General features: G+C 36.7%; 1 protein-coding gene across 1 annotated transcript in view; it reads right to left on the bottom strand.

Moving 5' to 3' along the window:
• The window catches only part of adamts16 (ADAM metallopeptidase with thrombospondin type 1 motif, 16), a 39635-nt gene that overhangs the window by 15636 nt on the left and 10341 nt on the right, over positions 1 to 13658 (bottom strand). Inside the window, exons 5-12 of the mRNA XM_088410542.1 lie at positions 13099 to 13301; positions 11504 to 11587; positions 10493 to 10652; positions 9206 to 9311; positions 8994 to 9131; positions 6292 to 6445; positions 2878 to 2973; positions 1287 to 1435 (exon numbers count right to left, since the gene is read on the bottom strand). Of these exons, the coding sequence (XP_088266668.1) occupies positions 1287 to 1435; positions 2878 to 2973; positions 6292 to 6445; positions 8994 to 9131; positions 9206 to 9311; positions 10493 to 10652; positions 11504 to 11587; positions 13099 to 13301 (1090 nt within the window). The remainder of the gene's footprint in view (positions 1 to 1286; positions 1436 to 2877; positions 2974 to 6291; positions 6446 to 8993; positions 9132 to 9205; positions 9312 to 10492; positions 10653 to 11503; positions 11588 to 13098; positions 13302 to 13658) is intronic.

The following is a 13658-nucleotide window of genomic DNA, read 5'->3' as shown; positions in this document are numbered from 1 at the left end:
ACTAAGACTCTCTAGCGTCGCCTATCTCTGTCTCCTTTCCAACCCTACCTTTCCTCCTCCTGTCTCTGTCTACTTTAACCCATCGTTTGTCAGAATCTTGGCAAGTCCCGATAAAGAGGAGGTCTCAGCTTTTGATAGATGGCTCCATGGTTGAGTAGCTATGCAAATATCCTCCGGTGATTTATGGGCGAGGGAGTAAGTGAACAGATAAGAGCGCATGCGACAGGCCGTACGACCCACACAGTAGCAAATTGTATACAGGCAGACCACAACCTTCAACTGAACTTAAAAAGCCAAACTGGTGAAAACTATAAATGTTCATGTGATTTGTTTTGATTAAAAATCCATAGCAAAAGCATTTAAAGGACCAACATTTTAACGTCACCATTGATCAACTATTTACATTTACTATCAGTATATGTCAACGGCCAAAATAATTGACATCTATTAGTAGATGTCATTGTTCTTTTTGTGGTTTTGTTTTTATTCTCAAAACTGCCTCCGTGGTTTCGGAAGCTCTGTCGGCATTTTATCTACTTGATGTATCCAGGAAATAGTATCCGGGTTCTTCCGTGATGTCTTCGGAAACAGTCGGAAGACTATACCAAATCCTGCTGTAGGACATTATGGCTAGCTGACACTGGATCTTGATAGTCTGATGAAAACGTGAAAGTACGGATGTGAGGTGCAGCCAAAATGGAGTAAACATTTTTTTTTTAAATTTTTACTGTTAAACTCATTTGAATGTACTTGCAAATACATTTAAAAGCAATGTATCTACTTGTGGGTTAAATGTTAAAAACATAGCATTTTTCCCGTTGCCGCTCAATCGTACAATAGTTTGACTAACCTAACCCAAACCCTAACTAAGGAGGCAAGGTAGGCGAAGTATATTGCCCAAAGACTCAATGACACATAAGTCAGCGGGATTTGAACAGCCAATCCTTCAGTTAGTGGATGACCCACTGTGCCGTGGGAGCCACGGCAGTTACCCTTTAGCATTATGGGAAAAAATGCAATATTTTTAGTATTCAAGCTTCAAGTATAAACATTTACAAGTATATACGATTAAGCTTGCCAGTCAATATTCCACACTGGTAGCCCCACACTTCTGTATGAAAGAGAATGATGTGCAATGCAAAATATAAAAAGCAACGTGACAAAAAACACACGAGAATCGGAGATGGATGCACCTTTCGTTTGATTCTATTTCTAAGAAGAGCGACAGTAGTCCCTGTAAGATAATAAAAATTGTTGTGTTCATTACTGTAGTGTGTTATCCCTACCTGGGGTTATTGCATTGCCTATCCCGAAAGGTGACACCACTTTGGCAGGTTCTTGAGCAGACGGACCAAGCTGACCACTCTGACCACTGGCCGTTCTGGGGCCTCGGGCCTTCATCCCCGTGTTTCACACACTGACCCCTTCGACACCACTGAAGAAGATGATAAATACATTGTGAAGGATGCATTAGGTTGCCAAAGTATCATTACCATATACAACTTTAAAAGTGGTTTACAGTCTTTGAAGTAAATGTCTACTAAAGGTGAAAAAGGTGGACAAAACATGGCTTAATTTATGAAAAAGAAAAAAATATATAAAATAAATAAATAAATAAATAGAGAGTGGAACACGCTCTACAAGCAACTGATTTACAGTACCCTGGAATACATTATGGGAAAATCCCACAAGATGTTCATCAGATGTTATCAATTACCCATTCGAATCTATTTCATTTCATAATGTTATTTTCAAAATAATGACACCAGAAAAGATGGTGAACACCCTGTATTAATCTATTCAAGTATACTTTATAATTCCCTTTAAGAATAAACATGCAACACTGATTGCTACTTGGGGGGTCATTTGGCTCCCTAAATTGAAAAGCCAGAACCCTGTTTTATTTCAACACTTGTCACAGATGCACTTAGTTTTGAGGTTAAAATGATCAAGTAGACAAGATGTCAGGTCTCACCGAGGTTAACAATTACCACCACTCCCTGTATTGTCACATGCAATCCATCCAGCTGGCCAATGCATGGAAGATATATTGTGTTGTGAATACTTAGTCACGGGCCAATGAATGTTTATAGGATTTATAGATTAAAAAATAAGAAGCAGAATGCCAGACTCATGTCACAGGTTGTTTCTATCATGAACTGGATCTCTTTATGTAAAAGATGGTATCAGGCATTGCGGCAACCGGCATTTCGGGATAATTCATGTCGCTATAGATGGGCCACATGTACAGCCGTTTCTGTCCTCACAGGGTCTCCATGGCTGCACATAGATCCCAGCGAGCTGACTTTTTTTTTTAATCATCAGTAACAAAGCAGTTGCAGCTGCCCCCTGAGTGTTATCACAGAAAACAATATTGTGTGCGTGTGTTTGTGAGTGTATTTTTTTTTTTTTTTAATATCCACAGAAGTGGTAGTGAGGAAGTCATGGATTTCAAATTCCTCAACATGAATGTTATCCAACGATACTGTTATGAAACTTGAACACTTCCACAAAATTGTACAATATTTTGTGATGAAATTAATCATTTAAAGCTTGAAGGGAATATGGTGTCTAGTTCCTAAATTACATTTTTAATGTTCAAGGTACAAAAATAATATCATTGGTCAGTGGAGACAAAAAGTTGTATTTCCTTATCTTCGATGTCAGTTAAAAAAATACTGATGATTTTACTTGTTATTAACTAACCTTAAAATGTAATGCGCCTGACAATTAGTTTTGTCCTTCGTTTCCTGATTGTTCTTCCATAATAAACCACAGAAAAAAACTCCAACCTTTAATGTTTTGAAGTTATTAAAAAAAAAAAAAAAATAGATGTTGCCATTGAGCCAGACACACTAAAAGTCAATGTTTAGTCACCATATCAGGCCCACAGACAGATCCTTCTGCTGCTGGCATAAACTTGGTCTCACACTTGCGTCCAATGCGGTGGCACCAAAGAGCCTTGCAGATATCCTGCAAGAAAAAAAAGACATTTCTCATGTGTTTGGCTTTAATCTCCAAACGGTATTACTATGATGACATCAGCACTCAGGACAGCAAGAAGAAAACTTGCTGCAAGCATCAGGTGGGCTAAATAGTCCTATGCTCAGAGAATCAAGGTCCATCTCAGCCCACCCAAATCATTCGCTTATCATCATCCACTAAAAAGGCAGTACCATCCTCATTAGCAAATGGATGCACAAACACAACATTGATCTTGGTAAACATTTGTCGGAAGACTGCACGTGACTGAGGAGTGATATTTGTGTAATCTGATTATTTCACAAAGTACCTTATATGATTTGACAAGAACAGAACAACACGGAATTAAGAGGGTCACTTTCAGTGTATTTTCATAATGGGGTACACATACGGAGAAAAAAAAAAGAAATGATAATATGCAATCGCAAGAACAATAGGGCACAAGTGCCAAACTCAATTCACATGATCTAGCGGTTGTGTTTCTCAGCAGTGGTCTGAAAATGTCGGATGGGAGCACACTGTGTGGTTTCCCAGATCGCGTTGCCAGAAAAACATAGCCTGCTACTTTTCAGCAATTCCGTTCTCTTACTATCTGAATGACTGCATCAAAGTTTGACAAGGCAGCACAGATGCTGACAGGCACCTTGGAGTCAGTGCCTGGCCCCAAAAGACTCTATCATATGGTCAATTTGTCCAGCTGTTAAGCTTGTTCAAGAATAGAAAAGGTCAAAATGGCAAAGGCAGAAATTGTGACTTAATGGGAAAGAACACTGAATGAAACACAATCAAACTGAGGTATTCAATCGCTGGTGTCTAACAAGCACACGCGAGTCTGCTCTTCCCCATAATTATGTGATAAATCTCTTTTGGGACCTCAGGTATTGTATTTCCTACCATTTCATGTGTAAAATGTGTGTTGGTATGACAATAAAAAAATGTTGAATCGTTGAGGTATTCACACGATTAACATAAAGTTAATATACACCTTGACAACATGCTGCATTATCTGATCTGGGGATTTTCATATTGGACATTTCAATAGCTCACCCATATGTTTTTAGCAAAGAGAAAATTCTGAATTGCCTTCCAACAATACTAATAGATGATGTCGCAGGGCATGAACTGCAGCAGAGTTGTGTTTTGTGAAAGGCCAAGAAAGCAATGTCGCTTAGAGACTCCAGCATCTCAATGCTACCAGATGCATTAGCAGAGGAAGTCCATTTAGGCACAACTGAAGATGCAATAACAAAGCCGTTATGAGAAAGCACAAATAGTTCATTGCTGAAATAAGACTCAGGCGTCGTAATGTTTAGGTGTTTATACAAGCATGTTCAGGAGGATGACATGTGTTTAAGTTATGAGGAAGTATGGGAAGTTCTTCCAAACTTTCTCAACATGCTGTGTGATTTTTGTATGCTAAACTTCATTTAAGTAGGTTACAGAGAGATTTAACCATTTGTAGGAAAAGGACTGGAAATTAAAAAAAAAAAAAATCACAGAGGGATTATTATTCCATTTACTTTAGTGGAAAAAAATTACACAATCTAACCCTTCTCCCACATTTCCTTTTTATATTTGGCTCAGTGATAAAAAGAAGCAAAACAAGAAAAGTTATTAACATATGAGTTTATCATAAACACTGGCAAAAATTTGCCCTCATTCTGCTCAGAGGCTGCTCATTTTAATTATTTTACTTACAATGAAATTCGGCCAATTCAAACACTGGCCCCTTCTTAGGTAAATCTGCAAAATCGCAAATGTCAATTTAGAAAAACATGAACTCTCTTTAGTTATAATCCCTAACAGACTGTCAAACAGCAAAGTCAGCAGTAATTTGACAATAGGAGAATAAAGAGGAACATTTTCCATTAGCAATGTTCCAGTATATATTCAATCATAGAACCCACTGAGGGTATATCGTAGAACTTTTTCTGTTTTTAGTGTAGCTACTAGTATGTGCATTTTTCTTAGTGTCAGTATGTTTGTGTGCGAAAGAGAGACCACGCACTTTCATGACAAGAGCAAGCAAGCCTGAGATTCTTATTCATTTTCATGTTTTCCTCCATTGTTTGTTTCATTTTAGACTTCATTATTCTCTAAGTTATAGTTCTATATTTTAAAAGTAAAACAGCACATTGCATGAGCTATCCATTCATTTTTATACAGCTTGTCCTCATTAGAGTGACGTGGGAATGGGAGCTAACAGCGGAAAACACCCTGAGCCTTTCTCTACTCAAACTCAAAGTATTTTTTTAACAGAAGACAAACATGCAACTGCGGCTGTATTCATGCGTATTGACAGTTTAGCCACCACCTGGATGAAAGAGAATATTCACATGCATATTTAACTTCCATCCATTAATTTCTCTAATTCAACTTTTGTGAGAAAAGGTGGACATTTTCTGGGTATGTCCGGGCTGCATCAAGTGTATCCCCCACACCCCACCCATAAAAAAAAAATAATAAATAAATAAATAAATAAATAAATCTTACGTTAAAAAACACATTTTCAAAAATATTTCATTTATTTTAGTTTTTTTCTGATGCTTAAACTTTTACCCCTCTTAAGTATTCATATAAGTACTTGTATGACTAACCCAATCTTCTCGATCAAGATACCATTTATAACATTAATGGCTCTTCAGAACGTGAAAATGATTGGTCGACCAGCCCTCTATATTGTCTCCTTGGTACTATGCATGACCCTCAGCGTCTTGAGTGCAGTAATGATTTCTTGAACATTGTAACTTTCTCTGTGTGCTCAAGATATGTGGGTTTTCCCTGTAGGTTTAAAATAAATCCATAATCTGTTCCTCTTCGGAATTGACTGTTTTCTTTGCCAACATTATCTTCATGGCTAGGATTCGGCTTGGTGACACTACGTTTTGATGAATACTACCATGAGACTGAGCTACACTACCATATATGTGATTGGAAAAAAAAACAAAACAACAACAAAAAGTAAACCAGTAAATGAAAACACACACACGAGGATAAAACTTTCATGACAAGTAGGGGGTTGCAGAATATCATGCTGCGGGCCACGGGACAGAGGTTTTGGTACCACTGTTCTTCATTTAAGGTAGAATATATGTTTTGGGAATTTGTGAGAATGTCAGAGCTTGCCGAGAAACACATGTAAGCACAGTAAACACATGCAAATTCCACATAAGAAAGCCTGAGCTGTTATTTAAACATGGAACATATTGACTGAGCATGATGTGCCAATTGCCCCATCAAGGTGATGCACAGATTTCATGAAGTATTTAAAATAATAATTAAAAAAACAAACAAAAAAAAACGGTTTACCTTTTTGAAATCAAGGGTGCAGAGCTTGGCCTTCTCTCCAAACTGCCATTTGCACTGTGTGTCTGCATCATACAGCTCGCCAGGCAGCTTCTCAGGATAACGATATTCCTTCACTGCATTGGGTTCATCTGATAGGCACAAAGCCTGGGCTGAACTGGTTACATTTAAAGGAGGCATAGAATAGATCAGTGTCTGTCCTTGTTCGTTCCTGCCAGTATTTTACACGTAACAACAAATGATTTTAATTATGTGTATAAAAGCGTCAGAAAAATAAAAGGGATGAAACATATTTGAACTTTTTTTTTCAACATAGTCATTGTCAAGTGCCCCAGGTATCCTTGTGTATTTTGATTGGAAAAGAAATTGACAAACTCAAATGCCTTTAAAGTGTTACAAATCAATTTTGAGAGAAAGATCGCTGCCAAGCAGGTGAAATGAGCACATACCTCCATTCCTACTTTTCACTAGGAGGCAGTTGCTGCATATTTATGCACATAAAACTCTAGCACGAATTTTCCAAGTCTTCAAAATACTACAGTACAGGTATTTGTCAGATAACCAACATCAGATGATGCCTTTAATACATTGATGCAAACTCCATGAGAAGTATTAGTTACTCAGTATCCTCAAACATTCAATGTCAATCAATTGTGCATTGTGTTTCAAAGTTTCGAGTGAGGGTACAGTACTTGTCATCAGATGAACAGAGTTAAGAATGCCACTTTTATGAATGATTGGGTTTTTGACGAGCAGAAAAGCTGCTGTCATGCCAACAAAAACATAAAATTCCTTTAAGTAGATTGCCATGTAAGCTGCCTGTCAGTTTAATGCATGACTAAGTATTGTCATGGACATTTGTGGGCATAGTTGACTGAGGGTAAGAAGGGTCAAAGAGGGTGCTAAGTTGCACAAAGCTTCTTTAAATTGACATTGGTTGAAGACAGTCAAGAGGTTCTGGTAATTTCGTACAAAACATCTAGGCAATGCAACAAACTTACAGGTGCAAAAATATTTTGAAAATGATCTGCTTTACTGCATAAAGTCACCAGTAAATGTACTGTATAGACCTTTGGAATTTATACCAGTTGAATCTTGTTGGCAGCAAAAATGTTAACTAAACCAATCCTATATTTGCAGATTAGACTTACCTGATAATTAAACATTTTGGAATAGTATTCTTTACAAAATTGATTTTGTCAGGAATATTCAGGAGATGCCTGATATGAATTGGTCTCTGGAGATCATGCCACAAGTGAAAAAGCTCACTCAGGTCTTGGGGTTTGCATACTTTTTCCACCATGCATCATGAATGCTTAAATGAGGAGTTCAATAAAAAACATAAAAACATGTTTGCTTGTGTCCTATCAGTAAATCGATTGATTTTGTCTGTTGTTGTGACTTCAGAGATCAGATCAAATTTTATGAATTGATGCAGAATCAGAAGCAATTCCAGATGTTTCACATTCATCTTGAAACCATATCTTAACAAACAACTGGAAAAAAACCCAAAACAAAACAAAACAAAAACAAACAAACTGAAATTCAGTGATTTTATCCAAGAGGATGACCTCAAACTGAATCAACAGTGGACAGATCCATTTAGCCACATGACCTCAAGTGGTGCTGACTGTGTGCTTAATATAAGACTGACAGAGCTAATGAGGGTGACATCAGCTATGCTCTAATAACTGTGTGAATGAAAAACACTGTGAGCTCTATTTTTGTGCCTAGTACATGTCTCACACCAAGCATGGCCTAACTGTGAATGGGTGGGATTTTCCTGCTTCCCAGCCACTGGCTCAATTGCTCACAATCAAATGAATCAAAATGATGTTAATCGGTCTACGACACAAATTATACTTGCTTTCAGCTGATCCAAAGTTTTGTCTGCTGTCAGCCACCAAATTGTCAGGTGAACTGAGGCCATGTATAAGAAAAGTCTGAAACCTCAATATATTATACTCGCACATGCACCAGGTTTTATGCGACTGTGAGTGAGAAGGTCTGCCAGTTCAGTTAACACACACTTGTAAATTTAGTAGGTCCATTAGTTCTGCAGTGATCTAGTTTCAAGCACAGCGCTTTCTCTCTCTTTTCCTCTCTCTCTCTCTCTCTCTCTCTCTCTCTCTCTCTCTGCCCTCTCAAATTCACCCAGACACACACACACTCATGCACACGCACACCCACGCACACACGCACACCCACACACACACACGTGATATGCATACTTGCTTGCTTGAGTGAGCAGGCTGCATGCGTGAAAAAGTTACTGCACAAACATATGGTACACAAACAACTAATGCCTTTATGAGACTCTTTTGTGAAGAATTAATTTAGTTTCAGTATCATATTTTTAAGGGTATATTATAAAAAGTATCTTTACCATTGCTTTGGAAAATAATTGAGCAGTTTCCTCAAATGTTTGAATAATGCTGTATTCCCAAGTGAAACATGCATCTCCAGTAAATTAAATAAAACAAATAATGATATAATATAAAATATGAATTTTTGGTCTCACGCTGCATTGTATTTGCTAATATGTCGCCCTTGTGTCTCATATGCTCATGTGTTATGCCTTTTCATACACTAGTTTACATTTAAATGTTAACAATAGGGTGTGGGTAATGAGTTATATTAAACCATTTAACACACAGATTATATATAGCACTAATTATAGCCGTAGTAAATATGTCTTGTCTTACTTGAGAAAGCGGCTGAGGTACTGGCGGCTGCATGAAGACCATGAGAAGATACCGTTGTGACCCGCTAATGTGGGAGACATGATGTTGCCTTCTGACTTCTTACAAATGTTTCCTTCACCATCATGTACCATTCCAAAACTGAAGAATTAAGACAAAAACATTTGTATAGAAGAGGATAACAATCATATTTGTTACCAATACAAAGTCCTTACTTATGTCCAGATTCATGTGCAATGGTGAATGCCAATCCCAGACCTGTGTCCTCATTAATGGTGCAGCTCCGGTACTTGCTGCACATCCCGTTGATAGGAGCAAAACCTGAAATAATGTTTCATAGAAGTACATATGAACTAGAAAACACCTTTTCTCTGAATATGTATATGAATTCTGAAAAAAGGGTATCAGCCAACTGACTGCAGAATACTTGAAAAATCATGCCACTGTTTCTTTATTTTTTTTAATGATTGAATGATAACTCAATGGTAGCATAACAAAAATTCTTGGCTACTACTACAAAATAAAATAAAAAGCAACTTGGAAGGCAGTAGCAGCCCCCTGGCCCGCCCATTGGGCCGGGTCTGGCAGAGTTTGACAAATATTTTTCAAATATTTTTTTGTTTGACATGGTCATACGCCATGAAAATTAACAATGCATGATGGCATTGTTAATTCTCATGGAGTTTGACATGAGTATTAATGTCATCAACTCCTCTAAGAAGAACTCTAACAGTAACACAAATTCATAGGCAGTCATTGACAAATTTTTTGCTGTTGATTTGTTTTCTGAAACAGAATTTGCTGTGTAGATATTGAGTGGATTTTGATGTAGGTCTTGAGAAGCAAAGTTAAAAAGTGTGTATGTGTGTGTGGGCAATAATCTGGTTGGCTTGTTTTTACTACAAACAAGCTGTTTTGTTTGATATCACTCAACACTCAGAGTGTGTGTGTATGTGTGTGTGGTTATGTGTACCGCATATTCAATTCATAATGCAGGAAAGAATGTCCTGTGGTCTAACTAAAAAAAAAAAAACAAAAAAAAACCTCTAACCATAACAAATGTAAAATTATTGATTTGATAGAATGAATTATTTTTCATTATTCAAAGGTCTGGGTCTAGTTATGTTTCTAAATGAGAAAAGTTCAGATTATTGTTTGTTCTGTGTAAGCTTGTATTACTTTTTTCATTAGAAAACAGTAAATATGTTCAACATCTGCTTTTGTGTATTGTCATGCTGTGTGACAAAGTTCAGCGTAAATTCCCAGACAAAGTGAAATATAGCGGATGAAATTTTGTGGTTTAAGATCGTGAAATAAATGACGAGAGTTAAATACTTGTTGTGCCATGAAAACAACTTCTGGTGTATTCACTGTCTGATATGGAATTTATGTTTACTTTTCCTTTTGCATTTCTAGAGAATGCCTCAAAAAGTCTGTCTATTTTCTTTAACTCATAGGTAAATGCATGGAAAATGTATACAATGACGGTGACAAAAATGTACCCAGAGTGTCACATGGTTCATTCTTCCATGAGCAGATGTCAAATCCAGTGAGTAGAATGGCATGATCATGGCGCTGACCCTCTTGGCCTCCCAGAGTGGACTGCCACTGGCAGAAACTGTTCAGTGTATGGTCTGCATGGTGACTGATCACCAACCCATCCTAGATCATAAGAGGAATATTGTAAGGGATGACAATTTCTGTCCAGTTTTAAATAAACATAAAAAAAAAATATTTTGAATGGAATAAACCATGACTGAATAAAAATACAAATACCAGAATACATTACATATATATTTATAGGTTTATATATACAATATATATTTTCCACACTTATAAAAATCTTCCTGTCCAATTTTGATAGACAGCATTTGAGTTGCTGAAATACTGTACAATGGATCCCACTATTTAAGGGGGATAAAGACTGGGGCCCAATGTAAAGCCAAAATCTTCTTGTGATTAATGGCCATTGAAACCCATTGGAAAAATAAAAAAAACAAAAAAGATTTTCAAAAATGCAGAGGAACATTCTAAATGTGTTTCCCTCATAAAATATGAACTTGTTTAAAAAAAAAAAATCATGCCCTCCAAAAAATAAAACAAAAACAATTAAAAAGAAAAAACAAACAAAAAAATCCATTCGTCCATCCATTATCTATTGCCGCTTATCCTCACTAGGATCGCTGATTGCTGGTGGAGGATAAACGCCTATAGAAAATAGATGAATAAACAAATCCAATTACATTCTACATTAGGACCAAATGTTGTGGATATTGTTTGTATTGTTGTCTGTTCCATTTACATTTGATGCAAAATATTGTTAGATATGAGTGCAGTCAGCTCCTGAAAGAATGCAGCAAAAAACAATCAAACAAAAATATAAGAAAGTATGATTCTTAAAGATAAAATCTTGAGAAGTTGAGAACACATACTTTTGTCTTCATGTTTTTCTCCATATTGATAAAAATATGCTTGTCATAAAAAAATGTACAAGCCCATATGCATATTCTCACCTGCTCTTCATCAAGAAGCACAAGTCCCACAATAACAATATTGATGCTTCCTCCAATAGTACCATCTTTGAAGAGACTAGACACCTAGACACATTGATATAAGTATGTAAGTATGTGCATGACTTAAAAGAATAAACAATTAAATCATAGACTGTTCAAAATTCCCAAATATACCATGAATGTCATTTAGAAATAATACATTTTTTATTAGCCTGTGCAGGTGTTCCTAATGTTCTGATCTCCGTGTTAAAGCTGGAATGGTGTCTTGATCTTGGGCCCTCACTCACCCTTGTCATTTAATCAGGTAAAGTAAATACCACAGGTACTTGTCACTCCGCGTTTATCTAATCTAGAAACTCACATTCCTTCCTTATGTTCCTGATGTTTGGGTTTTTTTCTGACACATGTCTTGACTCAGGGCTGTGTTTTGTTACCAAATTACAGCGAAAACTCTGAGGTCAGAGACAATCAAAACCACTTACTTAAAGTTGAGATCTCCTAAAACACATAACAGATTGTCAAATTCCAAAACAGCTACAGTGAATCACTTATTTTTCATTTTCACATAATAGTTACACGTGTGATATGATAAAGATGAGTATATCTTTATAGTTTCCATCTACTGCACGTATAAAATGCTTACATTTTATCCGTTTTTTTTCCTTACTCCACAGGCAAAAATAGGATGTTATGGACAACAGATGCATATGTCTAACAAGTGGAGTTGGAGTAGCTTTTTTGAGAAACAGCACTTGACCGTGGTTGGACATGGGAGCCATGTTGTCAAAATAGATGGCTTATCATTGGATTTGACAGTCAGGCATTGAGAAACGAAATGATCGAGACAGAATTTTCTTTCAAATCAGTTGAAATTGACAAGGGGACACTGAGCTGTGCAGTCATGAGCTCACCTCAACATCTGTATTATATTTTCAGATAGGCTCCCCCTGATAAGTGGGGATGGCAGTTACTTGAAGCTTTTGATACCAGCCATTCAAAAACTCATAAGAGAACCTGCCAACTAATTCTAAGCTTTTTGACTGACCATGGCAAGTGTTTTTTTTTTTTTTTGATCAAACCAGAGCTGCCCAGAGGTTTTCTCCGCCTATTCACTTTTATAAAAAAAAAAAACACACACACACACACACACACACACACAACAAAATGCTATTGCTATATCAGTAACATAAAAAGGGGAGGGGTGGCACTGATTGATTTAATGCCATGAGAGCTACCAACACTATCTTTGTGAGGTATCGATAGCTCAAATGGGCACTTCTGGTTTACAGTACAATATTACTTTGCTATACAGTGGTCCCTCACTACTTCCTGCTTCCCTCAGTGTTTTTCCCTTAGCCCAAATTTAAAAATTAAAATCAACCTCCACAGATTTCACTTAGTTTAGGAATTTTTGGTGACTATAATAAACCACAGCGATTACCTGAGGGTTCCCTCTATTACTGTATATTGTCCATACTATTTTTATAATTATATTTCTGTGTTTTAGGGGTTATAATTGCAATATCGATATGTGTATACCAGGCTTACAATTGTCTCCATGTGTGACACAAATATATAACAAATTCTTTTCTCACCATATTTAGCACAGTGAGAACATACGTAGTAATGTTCTCATGGCCATGGTTGTCCATCATCTTTCTGTCTACTACCACCAGTGTCTCAACATTGAGCTTTTGAATATTTTGGTTCTTTGTGATAACTGCCCTCTTGTTCCTGGGAAGGAATGTGTACTCATCTGGAAGCAGGGAGAGATGCTCCTTTGGAGGTTTCGGCATGTCTTGGGGGGAAAAAAATATTAAAACAATACAAAAATCATTAGCAAGTTAAAGTAATTGGAATATCATCTTTAAAAAAATAAATAAATAAAACAACCGAAGAAGGAGCCGTAAAGAAATACTGTGAGCTGCAAGTTATGAAACTATTACTACACATTACTTTACTCGTTAGCTTCAAAAAATAAAAATAAAATAGTACACCAATACATTTAATGGAGTGGTTTCCTATACCGTATCTGACTTTGTACCTTTACAAAGGAAATGTAAAGGTATACATTTAAATATATGATGTCAGAAGGTTTAATTATAATAAACTACCGTTGTGCTGTATGTGTCCATTTCTTGGACAAATCCTTCCA

This window comes from Hippichthys cyanospilos, chromosome 3 (genome assembly GCF_059441005.1).
Source record: "Hippichthys cyanospilos isolate Australia breed blue-spotted pipefish chromosome 3, RoL_Hcya_1.0, whole genome shotgun sequence".
Classification (NCBI taxonomy): Eukaryota; Metazoa; Chordata; class Actinopteri; order Syngnathiformes; family Syngnathidae; genus Hippichthys; species Hippichthys cyanospilos.
Note: the sequence above shows the minus strand (reverse complement) of the source record. Positions and strands in the feature narration are given on the sequence as shown.